Source organism: Carex rostrata, chromosome 15 (genome assembly GCF_964058835.1).
Source record: "Carex rostrata chromosome 15, lpCarRost1.2, whole genome shotgun sequence".
NCBI lineage: Eukaryota > Viridiplantae > Streptophyta > Magnoliopsida > Poales > Cyperaceae > Carex > Carex rostrata.
The window spans coordinates 5,873,468-5,890,947 of NC_135932.1; the positions used below are offsets into that span (position 1 = coordinate 5,873,468).

The 17,480-nt window shown below is 35.3% G+C and overlaps 3 protein-coding genes across 4 annotated transcripts; all 3 read right to left on the bottom strand.

The window, feature by feature from the left end:
• Window positions 1-750: 750 nt before the first annotated feature.
• On the bottom strand, window positions 751-1,149 carry LOC144566647 (zinc finger A20 and AN1 domain-containing stress-associated protein 11-like). Its single transcript, XM_078316685.1, has one exon. The coding sequence runs from the start codon at window positions 1,147-1,149 to the stop codon at window positions 751-753; it is 399 nt and encodes a 132-aa protein (XP_078172811.1).
• A 3,762-nt stretch (window positions 1,150-4,911) lies between these two features.
• LOC144566196 (uncharacterized) lies at window positions 4,912-10,309 on the bottom strand. 2 transcript variants are annotated; one of them, XM_078316136.1, is made up of 13 exons: window positions 9,837-10,309; window positions 9,226-9,364; window positions 8,540-8,759; window positions 8,032-8,132; window positions 7,781-7,902; window positions 7,595-7,686; window positions 7,383-7,488; window positions 7,142-7,296; window positions 6,949-7,055; window positions 6,731-6,861; window positions 6,397-6,494; window positions 5,729-6,304; window positions 4,912-5,245 (listed from the first exon to the last, which is right to left on the bottom strand). In XM_078316136.1, exons 1-13 carry the CDS (start codon window positions 10,254-10,256, stop codon window positions 5,158-5,160), a joined length of 2,355 nt encoding a protein of 784 aa, XP_078172262.1. In that variant the 5' UTR covers window positions 10,257-10,309; the 3' UTR covers window positions 4,912-5,157. The 2 variants fall into 2 exon arrangements, with proteins under 2 accessions (XP_078172262.1, XP_078172263.1); XM_078316137.1 differs by having other exon boundaries at window positions 9,833-9,961.
• A 1,986-nt stretch (window positions 10,310-12,295) lies between these two features.
• On the bottom strand, window positions 12,296-17,244 carry LOC144566049 (3-isopropylmalate dehydratase large subunit, chloroplastic-like). The gene is made up of 15 exons (XM_078315905.1): window positions 17,090-17,244; window positions 16,832-16,963; window positions 15,846-16,016; window positions 15,192-15,344; window positions 14,843-14,911; window positions 14,639-14,755; window positions 14,476-14,550; window positions 14,284-14,361; window positions 14,079-14,174; window positions 13,895-13,944; window positions 13,759-13,813; window positions 13,544-13,675; window positions 13,260-13,307; window positions 12,825-12,983; window positions 12,296-12,561 (listed from the first exon to the last, which is right to left on the bottom strand). Exons 1-15 carry the CDS (start codon window positions 17,135-17,137, stop codon window positions 12,421-12,423), a joined length of 1,524 nt encoding a protein of 507 aa, XP_078172031.1. The 5' UTR covers window positions 17,138-17,244; the 3' UTR covers window positions 12,296-12,420.
• Between the last annotated feature and the right edge of the window lie 236 nt (window positions 17,245-17,480).

Consider the following 17,480-nt stretch of genomic DNA (forward strand, 5'->3'; position numbering starts at 1 on the left):
TATACTGCAGATTTTCGTGTATGTACCGGTAGTTGTTTCGATGAGATAGCTTCTGCAAACCAAAATCAGTTTGTTTTAATGCCTTTGAAATGATAAACACAAATTGGTTAAGTCTGGTACCAGCATGTACCTGTATGATATTGGTTTTAATCACATACTAGCTTGTACCAGTAAAATATCATAACTCTACTTCTTTTGTTTCCTCAAGTTCTTCAATTAGCCTGAGGTTGGATCCTTATGTGAATCAGATCCATCTCAAGTCTAAAAATTAATGAAAGAAATTAATATCTAACCAATAACACCTTATACCATGCCATGACACCAAACCCTGCCCTGACATAGAGAGAAACCCTTCCAAATTTCTTTTATAATATATTGCAGTTTTAAATTCCAGACTAATAATCATACAGTAATCTGATAATACTGGTAAAATAAATAAATAAATAACACAAGCATGTTCGTACCATAACATCTCTAGATATTTATCTCTTTTGTTCTCAAATTATAGTACAAATATCAATACTACCATGAAGTGCGAGAAATGGAAGTATGAACTGCCATATTACAGTCGACTTGCCTAAATTGAACACCAAATAATTCATCCATAACTAAATATCAAAGTGCATGGATCCAAAAGATACAACATCGCTAATCAAAGCATGAGCTACAAACTGGGTTTTCTAAAAAATAAGCGTGAAATCCGTATCCCCATCCGATCCAGATCATGAAATTCTCTTCATTTTAGCCCCTTCAAATCTTTATTATCTTGGAAGCCCTGATTAGGGGATTAGCCCTTGCAATCTCCTCCCTTCCAGCAGATTTATAATCAAAAGAGCAATCATGCATATCACTGTACCGGTGCTTTGCACAAAATAACTCACCACACCGGCACCTAAAACCAGGGATACCGACCTTTCTATTGCACATGAGGCATCTGTTACAACTTAATTTGGTACCCGAACAGTTGGTTTCTTTACCAGGTTTAGACATGGTTGCCGGGTCAGGAATACTTGTATCAGGTTTAGAAATCAGGATTTCTTCAAGGGGTTTTGGAATTACTGTAGATTGAGGTGGTGTAATTGAAGGAGAAGGGGATGATTTGAGAAGGTCTGATTTGTCTTCATCAATATTGCAACTCTCTTGTGCCATCTTCAAATGAGAAATTTGAAGGTTCGGCAATTAGCAGACTTGTACTGGAAGATTTTTGAAAGCTGATAAATGGAAAGATGGAAAAAATTTCAGGTAAAAAGAAGGAAGCCAGATTTTAAAAGAAAAAGAAAATTTTCAATTTGGCCTCAATTTGGAGTAGATCTAAAGTAGAGCGCTATATAGTTTCTAAGAGGAACTGGTTAGGATTTTTTAGGCTTGATTTGGGATAGAAATTAAAAAAGAGACAACCAACAATTTGTGCTCAAATCGAAATCTGACAGAAAGAAAGAAGATGAAAAAAGCTTTATCACATCAAGAGAACAAAAATCACCTTTTGTATTGGGTTCAGAGAGAAAATTGGGTTTGGAGAGAAAAGACCTTGATTCAGACTTGGTAGATCAAGGTAATGGAGGGTTGAAGCCAACTTGAAAACCAATTGTTGGCGTTAAGGAATTGAAAAATTGGGCATTTGAACCGTGAGAAATGAGGAAATTTGGGGGAGGGGGAACAGGAGAGGATGGAAGGTAGAGGTTGGAACTGTGGAATTGGTGGAGAAATATTTGTTGGAAAAAAAAGAATACTATCTTTTCGATAAACTAATCTTATAATAACAAATTGTTGTTGAGATTACTTTTGTTTTTTAAATTATTGTAGAATGTACCAAAATGAGTATTTTAAAATACGGTTACATGAAATGCAATGCGGCCATATAAATGTATACAATCAATCAATAATATATGTTCATCCATAATATACGGGTTTGAATATATGACCGAATATATAGACCGCACATTTATTATGCCGTTGCTTATATAATATGTGGTTGTGAAAACGTGAATGTAATATGCACTCATATAGTAGATTTTTTTTTAAAATAGAATTAATTTTAATTATTTTAACAAAACAAGCACCATTGTTTTCATTTTTATAAAAAACAACTCCACAGATTCTAGGGATCAGTGGAGAGGGAAATAAGTATAAATGATCAATCGCAGATTTCTTGGAATCAAATTTAATTTCTCCCTCCACCGATCTGTGAAGCTGCTTTTTACAAAAACCAAAACAATGATGCTTGTTTCATTAAAATAATTAAAATTGATTCTATTTAAAAAAAAAATTCAAGCGCACGAATCAATTCATATAATATAGATCGGAGTGTCGATCCACAGGGATGATGTATCAATATATCTAATCACAAATCTCCATATAGTATATACAAGTACATGTTGTTGTATATGTGATGTTATGTAGAAAATCATGTATTTTTATTAATAATAAGTTGCATAATTTTATTTTTTGCATGGTTCATTAGTATTAATTAACATTATTATTTTAAATTCCAAAATGTATTTTATAAATTCGCTTTTAAATATGCATATACAGTCACGTGATATGTAGTGCATTTTCGTACACATATTTAAAATCATATTATAAAATAGATCATTGTAAAGAGCGCAATAAATTTTATCTCGAACCAATTATTTTACATTTTATAAACACATGTACGCATATATTGATTGCAAAAGGTTGTTGAATGTATTCTTGACAATAAATTTTAAATTTTCAGGTACATTTGTTTTAATCTACGTAGTATAAATGACAATACTTAACAAAAAGGGATAATATTTGTACTTTGAATTGACAAATTAGTAAACTTAATTGGTGTTCTAGCTACCAAAATATTGATCTTTGATGTAATTAGCAATCCTCTTCGAATTGTAGGATGTTAACATTTGGTGGTGAAATTTGGGTCTGGTTAGCAATTAGTATTTGGCGAAAAGATATGTGATTTGGGAAAAGTAATGATCCTTTTTTTATTAATGATCACAATTTCATGATGTGATAGGAGAGGAATCCACTGCTAATTCGGTAGAAAAGAGTCGACCGTATAAACAATTAAGAAGCTAAAGTTGAATCCAGATAATCCTATGCGGTGTCTAGAGACGAGAGGTCCGTGTAACGCGTCACGAATCCACAATACTGTATTATTTGCTTTAGTGGTTTCGAATCCAACGCTTAGGAAGGAGAGTAGTACAATTAGCTAGAAAAATATTCTAGAGTTGTTATATTCAAAGGTTGAGAGTTTGATTTCCCCTCACGAACTCACGAACTTTGATAGCTACTACCAAGTTTTCAAAAAAAAGATTTCGAATCCAACGCTGAATTATTCGGTTAATCGAATTTTGACTGAATTAAATGCAAATAATTCGTAAATTTACGAACATTTTCCCAATTTTACAAATTATTCGTGATTTTTTCCGAATTTTTCTCAAAATATTTTTTTTTGGTTTTTTTCTTTTCTTTTTGCTTTCTTGTAGGACTGAGATCTCTGATTCGAATAATTTCGAATAATTCCCGAATCACAAATTTTTGTCCTCGACAACTGAACCCGAATAATTCATTTGTTATTGTGATTATTTGTAGGTAGCGATAAAATATTATTTTCCGTTTGGACAGGTTTATTATGTAAAGGCATATCTAACACGTTAATTATTCAACATAATGATATAATTAATTAGTTTGAAAATTTTAACAATGGTTACGCCAATTTCAAGTCCTCTAGACTCATGTTTTATGTAAAATATTGGTTAATAAGTTTAAAATAAACGACAAACACTATGCAAGTAAAAATGATTAATGTGATATTTTGTGCACCTTGAAAACCGCACACAAATGAACTGATCTATCAACATCTCCTGTCATGGAGGTGAATACAAACAAGGAGACAATTATCAGAATCCAGCACCAAGCATAAGTAATCACAGAGAAAAAAAAAAAAATGGACCACCAACCGGTCTCTGGTAGACACATCGACACCGGGACACTAACGTTCTCCTATAACATTTGCTGTGTGATTGTTTGTGTGACACCAATTTGCCAGCAACTGAACATTGTAATTATATACACGATAAATTTGCGAATAATTTACGTTTTATTTGTTTTTTTTGATATTTCTGAACCGAACTCTCAATAAAACGTATAATACATTTTATTCGTGTTTTTAATCGTATTTTTATTCGCAAATAAAACATGAATCACAAACTTTTTTCTATTTTTTAAAAAAAAATTCTTTGTTTTTATTTTGTTTCCTTCTTGTACCGAATTATTTTTAAATTATACCCGAATCTTAAATTTTTGACTCTGCCGAACCAAACCCGAATTATTTGTTTGCCACTATACTTGTGAGGCTGTGAGCTATCTTCTATCGCTCATTTTTTTTTATGCGGTGGCCTTGAAAATTCATGGCCTGTTTTTACATATAATAACATTTATTTTTTAAACGACAAGGGAGACGCGTAAGATATTATTTTTTTATAAAAAATAACTTTTATTTATCCCAAATTGATCCCCTATCAGAACAAATTTAAGATGCATTTAAATCGAGATTGGAGGAAATAGATTTAGTGCATATTATATGCATTTATATCAGAAACACATGATATCCAATGAGAAACAAGTTTTGAAATCACAGTATTATTAGAGAAGGAAAAATAATACTTTATATTTAAATTTAGGTTGAGCAGGTCATCCCACGTCATTCCCCTTTTCTTGAAGTTTAGAATACAGTTGTACAGTCAGATGCTGCACGAATGGCTACACCAAGGTCAACAAGAAAGTTGTCCTTTATGTTATAGAGCGATGTGATGTGCAGCCATCCTGTGGTATCGACCAGATTACCCTTTTCCTGTAATGCATGCAATTCATATCTGGATAGAAACACACACGCACTGATGGAGAAAGATTGTTCAACGCACATCAATCAAGAACCCCACTCTACATTGATGATTTACCAAATTTAACAGTAGCACTTGAGCTGAAGAAGAGACTTGGAAATGGATATATTTATTTTACTTGAATAACAACACATCTTTTTAACATTTTGGTATAAAACAACACATCTTTTTAGTATAAAATCAATCATGCTACTACCTAAACCTCAAATCTGTACAATATTTACCAATCCTGAATACCTAACACGTGAAAATCTTTCCATTTTCTTTAGGGATATCATACCAAATGTTCCTCAACACAATCCGAAGGTGGAGTGCTTTCACAATTATGAGCTTCTAATACTCTCCGCATTGCATAATGGCACCTTCGTTTGGAAATAATAATAATGATTAAAAACAACTATAACATCAAAGGATTGTTGAAAGAATATGTGGTCAGGTACAGCACAGCACAGACCAGAGTAGCAGACTATTTATTACGCTTGGCTGATTTAGGCCAAACTTGTTGGGTATCATTATATTACTATATAGGGTCAGCTCGGTATTGGCAGGGGCGTATCTCAATGTATTGAAAAGGTGACTAAGCCACCCATATGATTTTAAAATTTTAGTTATGTATATTGAAATTTAATTAAATTTTATTTTTTCACAACTTTCTATATAGTCCAGCCCCCAAATAATAATCAAATGTTTACTTGTAGTTTAGTGGTTAGACGAGAGGTCTTAGGTTCAAATCCCACTCACCACATTGTGCATTTTTATTTTCAGCCCCCTTTATAAAAATATTCTAGTTCCGCCCCTGGGTATTGGTACAGTACATCCAGTACCTGCATGGTTATCAAACATACCTCCAGGGGAGATGATCAGTGAACATGTAAGGCGTGACAAGCATGTCCCGGAAGTACTCCCTTCTTGACACGTAAGCCTTAAACGGGATCTGATTGGCACCACCGAGGCTCCACCATCTCCAAAGGGGAAATGTAAAGATGCCTCTTTGTTGCCTCACTATATGTATTATTGTACCAGCCAGAAACATCTCTGGTGGTTCCACCAGTACTTCCCTATAAGACGATGTTCCACAATAACTTTGACCCTCCCCCATATTAATCAAACTTGGGCTTGGAATATTAACTGGGACTATTCCATTATAAGATCTGTGGCCATTTGTTATGATTTCAATTTCTGAATTCTCAGTAAATCCATTTTGCATAATGCGGTTATTGGTAGGAGGGACCAGTGTGTCATTGTTATTATTTTCAGAAAGGTCGAGATCTGAATTGATGTGCAAAATTCTTCGAGCAAGATTCCTTAACATTACTAAGTCAGCAGAGGTGGGATCTGAGAGAGCGCTGATCGCGGCTGATCTCAGCCGTAAGATTGAATTAACTGACAGCCGAGATGAGAACTCATCGTTGCAAATTATTCTAAAATAGGGACAAAGAAACGAGTATCAGAAAATAACATATTAGAAAAGGGGAAAACAAAGGGGGTACAACTGTAAGGTCATTTCACTTACGTGGTTATGAAATCAGAACAGGCTTCTGCTATGACAGGGTCTACACAAGGAAGAGATCCATATGCATACACATGCAAGTTACAATACCTTCCACGAAGCTGTTTAATTTCGTAAAAGTGGGAAAAAACAAAATATAAAGTAGAATGGTTATTTTAAGCTCTAATAACCTTTTCTCTTCTGAGACAAACACACAGATGACCAATTTTTTTTTGAGAAAATAAAGCACAAGTATAACAGTATGGTTTGCATTCTGACCACTACATACTGGCACTGGATGTGACCTATACAAAATTTCAAAGTCAAAAGAGAGAAGGAAAAATAAAAGGAAACTTACTCTAATTCCTAACAGTGTGGCAACAGCACCTCCCAAGGAATGACCAACAATTCGTAATTTGTACCCATGGTATTTACCACCTTCTCCCAACAAGGAAGTCAGAAAGCCGTTGCTTCTGGAATCTGAGTTACCTGTAATGCATTTGCAATTCTAGGGTCAAGAGACCAACATAGGCAAAATGATTAACATATTTATCTCAAGCAATTCACTGTACTGACCGTCAATTTGCGTAAACAACTCTCTGGCTGACTCCACTATGCCTCCGTGACCATAGTGTGGAAATGTTGACAAAACTTTCTCCCTTGTATTTTCTGGTAAGTGTTCACTAAAAAAAAAAAAAAAACTAAAATTAAACTGGTTCCATTTTGTGCATTTAATTTATTTATATTTGAGGATGACTGGGGTCCATACTTGACAAGTCCATCCAAATCTTCAGAGCTCAAGTTGCATTCTCTACACAAACCATCAGTTAACAAGTCCTCTGGCGTCTCAGTTCCACGCACAGTGATAACAATGGTTCTTTCCTTGTGTAGAGCAACCATGAAATAAGCTGCTTCACGCCTTGTCTGCAATAAGGTGATGATAATAATAGTGATAAATAAACAAATACATTGTTTCTGATAAACAAGTAATTCAGGATATAATAAAAAACCTGACAAACTCGGCCCTGCAGGAGAGCCTCTGGTTGCAATTTAACGAATCTAAGAAAAGCTGCTGCATGCCCTCTCCACCAATTGTCACCTTCTAATGCAGGACGCCTAGAAAGTTGGGTGAATAAGAGAGCAATAAGAGATGGGCGAATCTTATACTAAATAGTTTACTATGTCAGTGTCATGTTATAATAGCTAAGGCCTAAGATGATACCTGTTACGGGTCCATGGAGTCAAGACGCCTTGTCTGTACAGCCATGCGCATGGAAACAATATAGGGTTCCTTCCAAAATCAAGAAGTGGGCCCTGAAATAAATTCAAAATAAATATCACCATGCTTGCATTTGCAAAAACACTTTCTTAATTTTTTTTTTTTTTGGCTAGTCTTTATATATTTAACCGTGTAAGCAGCCTCCGCATAAGGATGGAGAATTGTTGCCTCTTGGATCAAATCTGAAGGGGCTTCTGGAAGCTCTCTCTCTGGGATAGGCATTCCCCTCTGCTTTTGTAATAGTGCAAGCCCTGTAAAAAAAAAAAATAGATATGTTAAAATGGTTTTCATTCTTCTTCTTTTTATACAGGAGAGTTGAACTATTAGCTAATTCACATGTGTACATAGTACATATAAAAAATGTTAAGAAGCTAGTCAACCTGCAAGGAACTCCAAATGCCCAGTTCCTGATGCACGATATGCAACCAGATCACCTAAAAGCCTTGCCACTGAGTACACCTCATCTTCTTCTAACACGGTTCTTAAAAAATATATATATATTAGAATAACTGTTTCAGCAAATTCACAATAAATACTAGACAATGTGGTTGGGAAATGATAAGTTAGATGCAGTACCTGTGCTGTAAACTACAATCCTGGACTTGGTACTGGGAGCATTATGGTAAAGAAAAATAAATTTAAGCTTACACTAGATATTTGGTGGCCTGTAAGATACTCTTAACAACATTTCATAGTCCAAAAGCTAAAGGGCGAATGGGAATCTTACAACTAGAATCACAGACAAGAAGCGTTTATTAACTATACTGTACCACAAATGGGGTAACAAACTTGGCTAAGAAGAATTTCACCATCATACAAATATCACGTCTGCCACATCTGGTGCCAGTATATTAAAGGGAGACACAGGTGGAATAGAGATAGACATACAGATATTTGGCTCGGCCGAGACAACACAAAGCCTCTCTAATGCCATGGTCAAAGACCTCTCTATAATAAGCCTTCCATGCCGAGTCGTGAGTTGAGTAAAAAGAGCGCCACCTCAATATGTCGGACCCAGTAAAAAATTGTATAATTACCATAAACCAATCAAATATCAGGAAAGAAATTACAGCATAATGCCTCCATGCTTTACTAGCTGTGTCCTGTCCTACCATTCACCAACAAGAACAACAAAAACAAATGAATGGGCAAATAAAATGAATATGAAATTAGATGTTATTTTATGTGCATCCCAGCAAACAAAGCATGCACCTATGTGCACTGACAGGCCAATAGGACATGGATCATCACACTAGACATATAAAAGAAGTTCCATGACAGGCCAACAGAATATGAAATTTCTTGTGTTTCTTATGTTCACACTGATTCTTATGTTTTAGAGAGATATACATGATGATTGTAGCTTTACAAATTACAGGATATAAATCTTGATTTAAGATTTTGTAGGGGCACTCATTGTACTTTCAAAAGAAAAGTGAAGCAGAAATTTTGATTCAATCCAATTTACGGTTTCCTAAATTTATCATTAGATCTGGACTGTGCAAGTGTGTGTGTAAGTGTGAGAGAAAGAGAGAGAGAGAGACAGACAGACAGAAACAGAGATTAGTACATACCGAGAAAGCAAGCAGTGGTTATTGCTTCACGGGTAAGGTTAGTGAACACTATAAAGGTAAGATAAGCTGCTCCCAAAAATTGTAAACCAGTAATGGCCATGCCCAATCTAGTCCAGTATAGCCATCGTCTATATCTAACCTGTCAATAAGATAACTGAGAATTACTTGACCAAATATTCAGTGAACTGTTCCATCTCGATAACTATACCTGTTTTTCAAGTTACAATGTGAACGAAGTAGACTGAGATATTCAGCAGATCTGATAGTCACCACATATTAGAACTTTTAAATAAAAAATTGAGTACATTACTAGGCATCTTAAGGAATGCAAAGCAATACAGATGAGGAGTACAACAAAAGTTATCTGGTCTTGTAACATACAGATTAGGGACTCGTGTATTACCATCTATCTAATCTAATAGTTGCTGTATCTATCTAATCTAATAGTTGCTGGAACGAGGCTAATTCCCATTCCAAGGATTGCTCTAATCTAATACGCCAACTCACTTGTCAACTTGATCCCAAAGACCCAACCTTTCACACACTAAGCAGACTGGCGAACACAAAATTGAGCTTCGCTTCCGAGTTAAAAAGAAACAAAAACAACCTACCCTTCTCTCATGGCGAATAACAGCATCCACGGCAATGGACTCATCCATGGAGCGGCTCATAATCGTCTCAGCAGCGGCATGTTGCGCTTTACCGGCAATGGCCATGGCCAAAATCTTCACACCCGCCATAAAAGGTGCGAGCGCGAACGGGACCTTAACCTGGTAAGAACAATCCGAGACGATCGAAACCAATAGAAGCGCACCAAAGAGAAGAATTCCCAAATTGGAGATTCCCACGACAAGAGAACCAAATCTGAACATGCGGAGCTTGGAGAAGAGACTGCGCCTATTTATGGCGAGATCCGCCATGGTAGGGAGAAGAGGTAGCGGTTTTGCGCGGGATCCGTAGCGGAGGAACCCGCGCGAGAGGGAAGGGAGGAGATTCGGAAATTTCGGGAAGCGTCGGGGTCTTTTAGACATTTTACAAGTCGAGAAAGTGGCAGTAGGAAGAGGAATGGAGAACAGACTATCAGTAGGACTGAAAAAAAAAAGGACGATTTGTGTAGTTCGAATGTTGGGCTTCGTTGGATCGTTGATTGGTTGGTGTACTTGCAATTGTGGGACCCATTTTACAGAAGCCCAGTAGCTCCCGAAATTTTTATTAATAGAAAAAAAAAGAGAGAATCGAGACTAGTGAAAGAATCCGTCAGATTTTGAAATGTAAGAAAATCGTTATGGTTTAGATTATTCAGATTATAAAGATAATTAATTATTAGTTAACTTAATAAACAAAAGAACAAATTTGAGACATTACCGTCTATAACATTCAGAAATCATACAAAAAAACAACTTATCTCTGGAGATCTACATTACATCGTCCTTTATTTTTTTTTATTTATCGTGTCTGGATGTTATTAAAATCAACATTTTTTTTTTAATGTTTTTGTTAACTAGCGGGTTAGATTTCGTTAATCGGGACATTATGATTTATAACATTCGCTCTCATGAATTTTATCTTAGATTTCAAATTCTGACAAAATCTTTCACTATTGTCGATATTTTTTATTTTATTTTCTTATTAATAAAAAATTCTGGCAGTAGCTCACTCGTATAATAAGAGAAAACTGTAATTGTTTTGAATTTTCATTGGATTAGCCAACACAAATAATTTTAGTGGCCGTCGTAGAATTTCCAAATTCTAGAATATACTATTTATTGTGCGTATAAGTTACAACATGATTTTTCACAAAAATTAAGAAACTGCAGCTTCTGAAGTTTTGAATTTTTCACAATGCTTTAGAACGTGCCTAAATACATATGCAATTATTATTTTACTTTCACAATTTCTAAATCAAACTCCAATCTTTCTATATTTTATTTTGAAAGGACGGTTTTTTAATTATTTTAATTAGTTGTTGTAATACTTTGCTTCAAAAATATACGATCAAACTCCACCACTGGCGCTATGCTACACTTTCCGGCATGAATAATTATTCAAGATCTTATACTTTTTTAAATTCCAAACAACAAATCCGAATTCTAGAAATAATGAACATATCTCGATTTTGTAAATAAATTTAAAATCTAATTTAATGTGTATGCGTTGCCTGTGAACCCACAAAAGGATAAAAATTGTCCTTCGGAAGTTGGTTTCTAAATTATCACGCATAAAATAAAAGCGAGTTTATAAATATTTTTGGGAACCTGAGTGTACGGTGGCAAAATGTTGTTCGTTTAATTTGCTACGTTACATTGAGCATGTAACTGAGCAGTTTTCATTAGCTAATATCTAATCTCAAAAGAAATTTCCAATAGAGAACGCACAGCCAAAACATTACACCAATATGTAGGCATGTACCAACAAGACATATATAATTTGCATTTACCTTTGTCTCCCGCCTTAAAATCTCACATGTGGGTCCCACTCCATTTTCATTTTCAGAGGCAGCGGCTATTGCAATTGCGGTGACCTCCTGTGCCCTTCCCGTAGCAACCATGGCCGCCACCCGGACCGCAGCCAAATCACCCAACAATGCCATCATCACCTTCTCTCTCAAACTACATTGCCTTAAGGGAAGCCATGCAAATGCAATGGCTGCACCAAACACCGCCACAGCCGAGTTAGACAAACCCAACCAAATTGCGGCTGGCCGTATTATGTGAATGCGGGATAATGGCACCATAGATGGTTAGTGGTTGGAAACCACTCAAACTAGCAATGCATGGTGTGAGAAGTTTATATCATTGGTGTTTTGTTAGGTTTGCTTGGGACATAGGTTTAATTTGAAGTAGCTTGTGGGGTATTGTTTGGGCAAATGGTAGAGTGTGTCAGGAGAAGTCTCTTCTTAGGGGCTGTTCTTAGGTTGATATCCTCTCCATTCACAAGGGAAAGGAGAGCACCTTGATGAAGATTTCCACATCAATTGATTTGATGATATCTAGATGGATATCACACTGTAGGGATCTTTTATACTCAAACACACACATTATGCAATGCTTATAAACTTGCACAAAAGGAATGTTCAAAGAGAATTTAAATCATAACATACGAGTACTAAGTCCATTGTTTATTTAACCAGTTGATAGGTTCAAAATCATACTACTACATCATGCATACAAATTATAACAAGTACATAAATTAATTTTATGCAAGGAATTCCCTTGGATCGGTGACAAAACCCGTCAACGCTGAAGCAGCAGCGGTGTAAGGTGAGGCAAGATAAATTTGGCCTTCTTTATGTCCCATCCTTCCCGGAAAATTTCTATTTGTTGTAGATACACACACCTGCATGTTTCGAAACAAGTGAAAAGATGAAATAGAACAAAAGAAACCACCGGGTACCTTTCTTGGTCAACCAGGACCAGTCTGTTAAAATTCATTTCACTTACCCATTCGACGGCACTGTTAAATTTCAGAAGCTGATTGTGTAAACCTTTGGAGAAATTTGCAGAAGTGATATTGTAAGTTCAAATTCCAGTGAAGACATAATAAGTAGGCCAACTTTAAGACATGTATAAAAGCTTAAAATAAGTGTGTAGATAACTTACCATAGGCTCGTTCATGCGTGCATAGGTGTCCTGGGGCCCACCCAAACAGGCGCCACAATTTGGGCTGGCTGGGGTGTCGCAGCCTGCCTCTTCAAAAATCTGAGAACAGGTCTTACCTCCTGATCCTGGTACTGGCAAACTGTATAAATCCATCCACACCTATATGTAGGTACAAACATATACAAAGGTTTTGCTAAATCATTTTCAAATCCAAAAAAGAGAAAAATCTAATAACAATTGCAGATCAAATACCGAAATATCTCCAAAAACTCTTAATGATAACAACAGATTAATTGGATAAGGGTTAAAAAAAATTATCAAATATATTGAATTAACAGGGTATACTAGACCAGAAAAAAGGAATAGTGCAGCTACAAGAAGCACAATTTGGAGGCCAAAAAATTACCCCTTCCAAGATGTATCCAAGTATATTACCTTTTGTGTTGCCGGAACGAGAAAAGTGGGGACTTTAACCTTCTTCCCCTGGGAAATGAAATTAAATTGAGTTATTTAGTTTAGGCACAATACTGACTAGAGAGAGAGAGAGAGAGACTGAAAGGGCTTTTAGGATGTAGAATTGATGTTCAGGGATTTTTTATTAAGAGTTATATAGTTTTGTTAGCGTGTGTTGTAAACTTTCTTTTATATTATTATAACCTTTGGCTGCCACTGCCAAATATTTCAGAGAGAGAGAGAGAGAGAGAGAGAGAGCTACTTACTGAAGATAGAAAAACCCTAGCCGCTGCCATAAAGTCCTCAGTTTTTCCACCAGTACATGAGCCAATATAGACCCGGTCTATTTTCACATCCCTGCACTCCCTCGCTAGGGCACGGTTGTCAGGTGAATGCGGCTGAAATTATTAAAATTAAAAACAATTACATGTATCTGTCATAATTCTAAACAAGAATTCTCAAAAAATATCTGTATCTTTACCTTTGCAACCACAGGTTCCAAACTGGATACGTCAAACTTGTAGTCAGCAATAAATCTGTAACATAGCATTTACTGAGATGATCGATGAAAGTCTCAGTATGTAATACAATAACTAGAATTTAATCAAACTACCTACCTAGCATTTGCATCGCTGTAGAGAGGTTCGTATTTGACAGTAGTCTTATCCTACAACAAAAAGAGGGAGTTTATTGATTCTATCTTTAAAATAGATTATAAATTTTCTATTTTTTCTGATGACCTTTCATTGCAATGTATTATAAGAATCTGGATAGGTACTGTTCAACTGGTACAAAAGTTACCTCAAGGTACTTAAATGTGGTCTCATCGGGCGGTACAACTCCATTTTTGCCGCCAGCTTCAATTACCATGTTGCACAGTGTCATCCTCTCTTCCATCTTCATTAGAAAATTTATGAAGCAGAAAATTATAGATTTCAGAGCTTTAAGCTTCTTTTTCATTTCTTACAAATTTTATTAAAACAGAATCAGCTAGAAGAAGAGATACGTTTAAACTGTCAACAGTAGAACCCACAAACTCCATTGATTTGTATGTTGCTCCAGATACAGTAATTTCACCAATAATCTGCAAAGTATATGGACAAGCACTGTAAGATTTGAAAAAAAAAAGGACAAAATCACTGTATAATTATGCAAAATAGTTACAAAGAAGGTTTAAAGAGCATAAACAAAGACTTACATGCAAGATCAAATCTTTTGCAAGTAAATATGGAGGCATTTCTCCATCCAGCACAAACCTCAAAGTAGGTGGTACCTGAATTCCCAAATCACAACCCAATCAAGGATCATTTCTTATTTTTTGACATAAGATATTCTCAATTATGAGATTAGGATAAAATTACCTTTAAAAGTGCCTTTCCCGTGCCCAAGACAAAGCCGGCATCAGTGTTGCCGATTCCGGTTGCGAATTGGCCAAATGCACCAGCATTGCATGTGTGAGAATCAGTGCCCAGTAAAACCTATATAGGATGATAAAAACTAAATTCTTCTACAGCATGAGAATGACAACATAATATAAAGTTAATCAAATTATAAAATATTCATACCTCTCCAGGTCGGCAGTGACCTTCTTGTGCTAGTGCAATGTGGCATACCCCTTTATAATCTGGATTCGCCTAATTTAAATTTCGAACATTAAGAAAATCAACATGAGGAACATGAAGGACGCAGTGCATATATAGTTTTATATACCCACATCAGTACCAGTTTTGTACCATATTATAAATTGTCAATGGGATTTTCTCAAAATAAAAAAAAAGAAAAAGAAAAGAAAAGAGGGAATGAATGGTAAACTTGGCAGCTATAAGTTACGGCCTTGGTTAAGGTTGAAAAGGTGTGATATTGAACCAAATCTAAGTTATTTAAGATATCAAAATACAAAAAAATACAAAATACCCTGAAGTTGCTAAGATCCTTGATATCATAGAAGTACTTGATGTTCTGTTCAGCGCAAAATTCACGCAAAATGTCGACATTTCTGTTAGCACGCTCATCCTTGGTGAATAGGTAGTGATCTGGTATTATTACGACCTTTTCTCTGTCCCACACCTGGTTTCATGCATAAACAAATTAAACAACCGTTACATAAAGCATATTGTTTATTAGTCGAATAAATGGTTTGGCTTTGAAATTACACAAGACATCTCCGTAGTTCGGAAAGATGAGCCTAAACCTAAAAATAAGGTAAGTTAAAGCACATAATGAATAATCTGTCGTTCATTTGTTTAAATTAACTTAAAACCACTTCATTATTGGTAGACATTGCAAAAGGGGATACACCATATAGATTGGTTTTATTCTAATTTAATTTGTGCTATCATGCAAAAGGAGGGGATTCTTTAGAAGTAGGAGCGAAATTTCAATCTGTTCCAGTGGCTGAGTATTTAAATGCAAAATTTCCAAAACTTCAAAACTACTGATGTTTTCTGCAAATAATGCTGAATATCAGGTATGATTTGCAGAACCCCAAAAGAGTTTTTACAATCTCTAAAGCAACAATATATCAATAGAACTTGATGCCTGTCAAAATTTAACATCCTTGGTAACTACCTTCGCATTTTGGCCAAACTCTCTCTTGAAAATGCCGAAGGTGCCGGGCCCACACACATCATGGGTCATCAAGACATCCACATTGACCCAAATATTCTCCCCTGGTTCCAATGTTGCCCTATCTGACGCCTTAGCAAATATTTTCTCTGTCATAGTCATCCCATGCTTCACCTAAAGCAACAGGTATGACAGTTTAATTTTGGTTTTAAGTAATTAAACAGGGAAGAATATCATGTGAGCTTGCACAATATGAAAATCACACACATCCACAAATAAATGTATCACATATGGTTTCTCCCCTAAGATGAAGTAGGACAAGCAACCATAATTTAAAAGATGTAAGCCCCCAACTGTCTCATTTGTGTATAAATGGATTTAAGGAGGAATTGTCTAGGAAACTTTCTGAATAAGCAATTAAAAGGAGTTATATTTATTATTTTCTTCCTCTAAAGTTTATTTAACCTGTATTTTTCTTTTCTTTTGATGACATGTGATTTTACCTATGTTTGGAATTGTAGGGTTATGTATGAAGTCCGGCCAGTATGACATTGGTGTCATATGACACTAACTTCAAAATTGATTGAATAGACTTTAAACGATTAATCCAAATCGTTCAAACCAATTTATTTTTTATGAGTGATGCGTTTACATGTAAATTTTTTATATTTTTGAGTTATTTTAGTATCAAATCAAGCGGTAAAAATGTGAAAAAAGAATGTATTAAAATTAACTTATACACTCACTCATTTGACCGCTTGACTTGATACTAAATAAATTCGAAAATTTATAATTTTGCATGTAAACGCACAACTAATAAAGTGAATCGGTTTGAACGATTTGGATTCACCGTTTAAAGTCGATTCTATAGATTTTGGAGTTTGTGTTACATAGGCTTAAATGACATGATGTTATACTATGTATGACATTATGTACAAAATTCTACCCAAAAAGAAAAATAAAAGAGGAAGAAAAGTAGAAAACTGAACTGAGCCAGTGGTTGAAGGGGCACGAGTTGGCTGAGCTGGCGCCATAACAGCAAGAGTCTTGTAAAGAGCATTGGTTCTACCTTTGTATAATCTAATTGAAGGATTAAAGGGGCATTTTACACCACTTCCCTTCTGCAAAAAACAAAAAAACAAAAAAACAAAAAAAGAAGAAAAAAGAGAGGGAAGCCATCGTTTAAAAAAAAAAGGAACCATCAAGACAATGAGATATGTTCAAAATCAATTGATGAAAAGGCTGACCTTTGCACTGAATATAGCGGAGTGATGAGAGATGACAAAGGAAGCCATCGTTTACTCTCTATGAACTTATTTTGTTAATTGATGAATTAAAAGAGAAGATTTTTGCTTATAAGTAGCTGAAGTGGAGTGAAGAGAGAAAGACAAGTTTGAAACGCAAGTCCTGAAGGCACGATGTCGAGAGGGAAATAGTGGAGACCACAATTGTTGAGAAGAAAAAAAAAAAAAAAAAAAGTGTCGAAACTTGGAATCCAAGAAGACGAATGCACTTAGTCTAATCTGGCAATAAGCCGCAATACGGCCCAATGGAGGCCCAAAAGGACAAGTAGCACCTTTTTCATTTTTTACAGAGATTCAAGGGCCCATATGTGCAATGGGCCAGAAATATTCAAAT

Coding starts and splice junctions, on each gene's coding strand:
- LOC144566647 (XM_078316685.1), bottom strand. CDS start 1,149: ATGGCACAAGAGAGTTGCAATATTGATGAAGACAAATCAGACCTTCTC.
- LOC144566196 (XM_078316136.1), bottom strand. CDS start 10,256: ATGTCTAAAAGACCCCGACGCTTCCCGAAATTTCCGAATCTCCTCCCT. Junction 8,760..9,225: donor AACCACTGCTTGCTTTCTCG/GTATGTACTAAT, acceptor GGTGAATGGTAG/GACAGGACACAGCTAGTAAA. Junction 6,495..6,730: donor CCACACTGTTAGGAATTAGA/GTAAGTTTCCTT, acceptor GAAATTAAACAG/CTTCGTGGAAGGTATTGTAA.
- LOC144566049 (XM_078315905.1), bottom strand. CDS start 17,137: ATGGCTTCCTTTGTCATCTCTCATCACTCCGCTATATTCAGTGCAAAG. Junction 14,912..15,191: donor AGGATCTTAGCAACTTCAGG/GTATTTTGTATT, acceptor AATTTAAATTAG/GCGAATCCAGATTATAAAGG. Junction 13,814..13,894: donor TACAGCGATGCAAATGCTAG/GTAGGTAGTTTG, acceptor GCTATGTTACAG/ATTTATTGCTGACTACAAGT.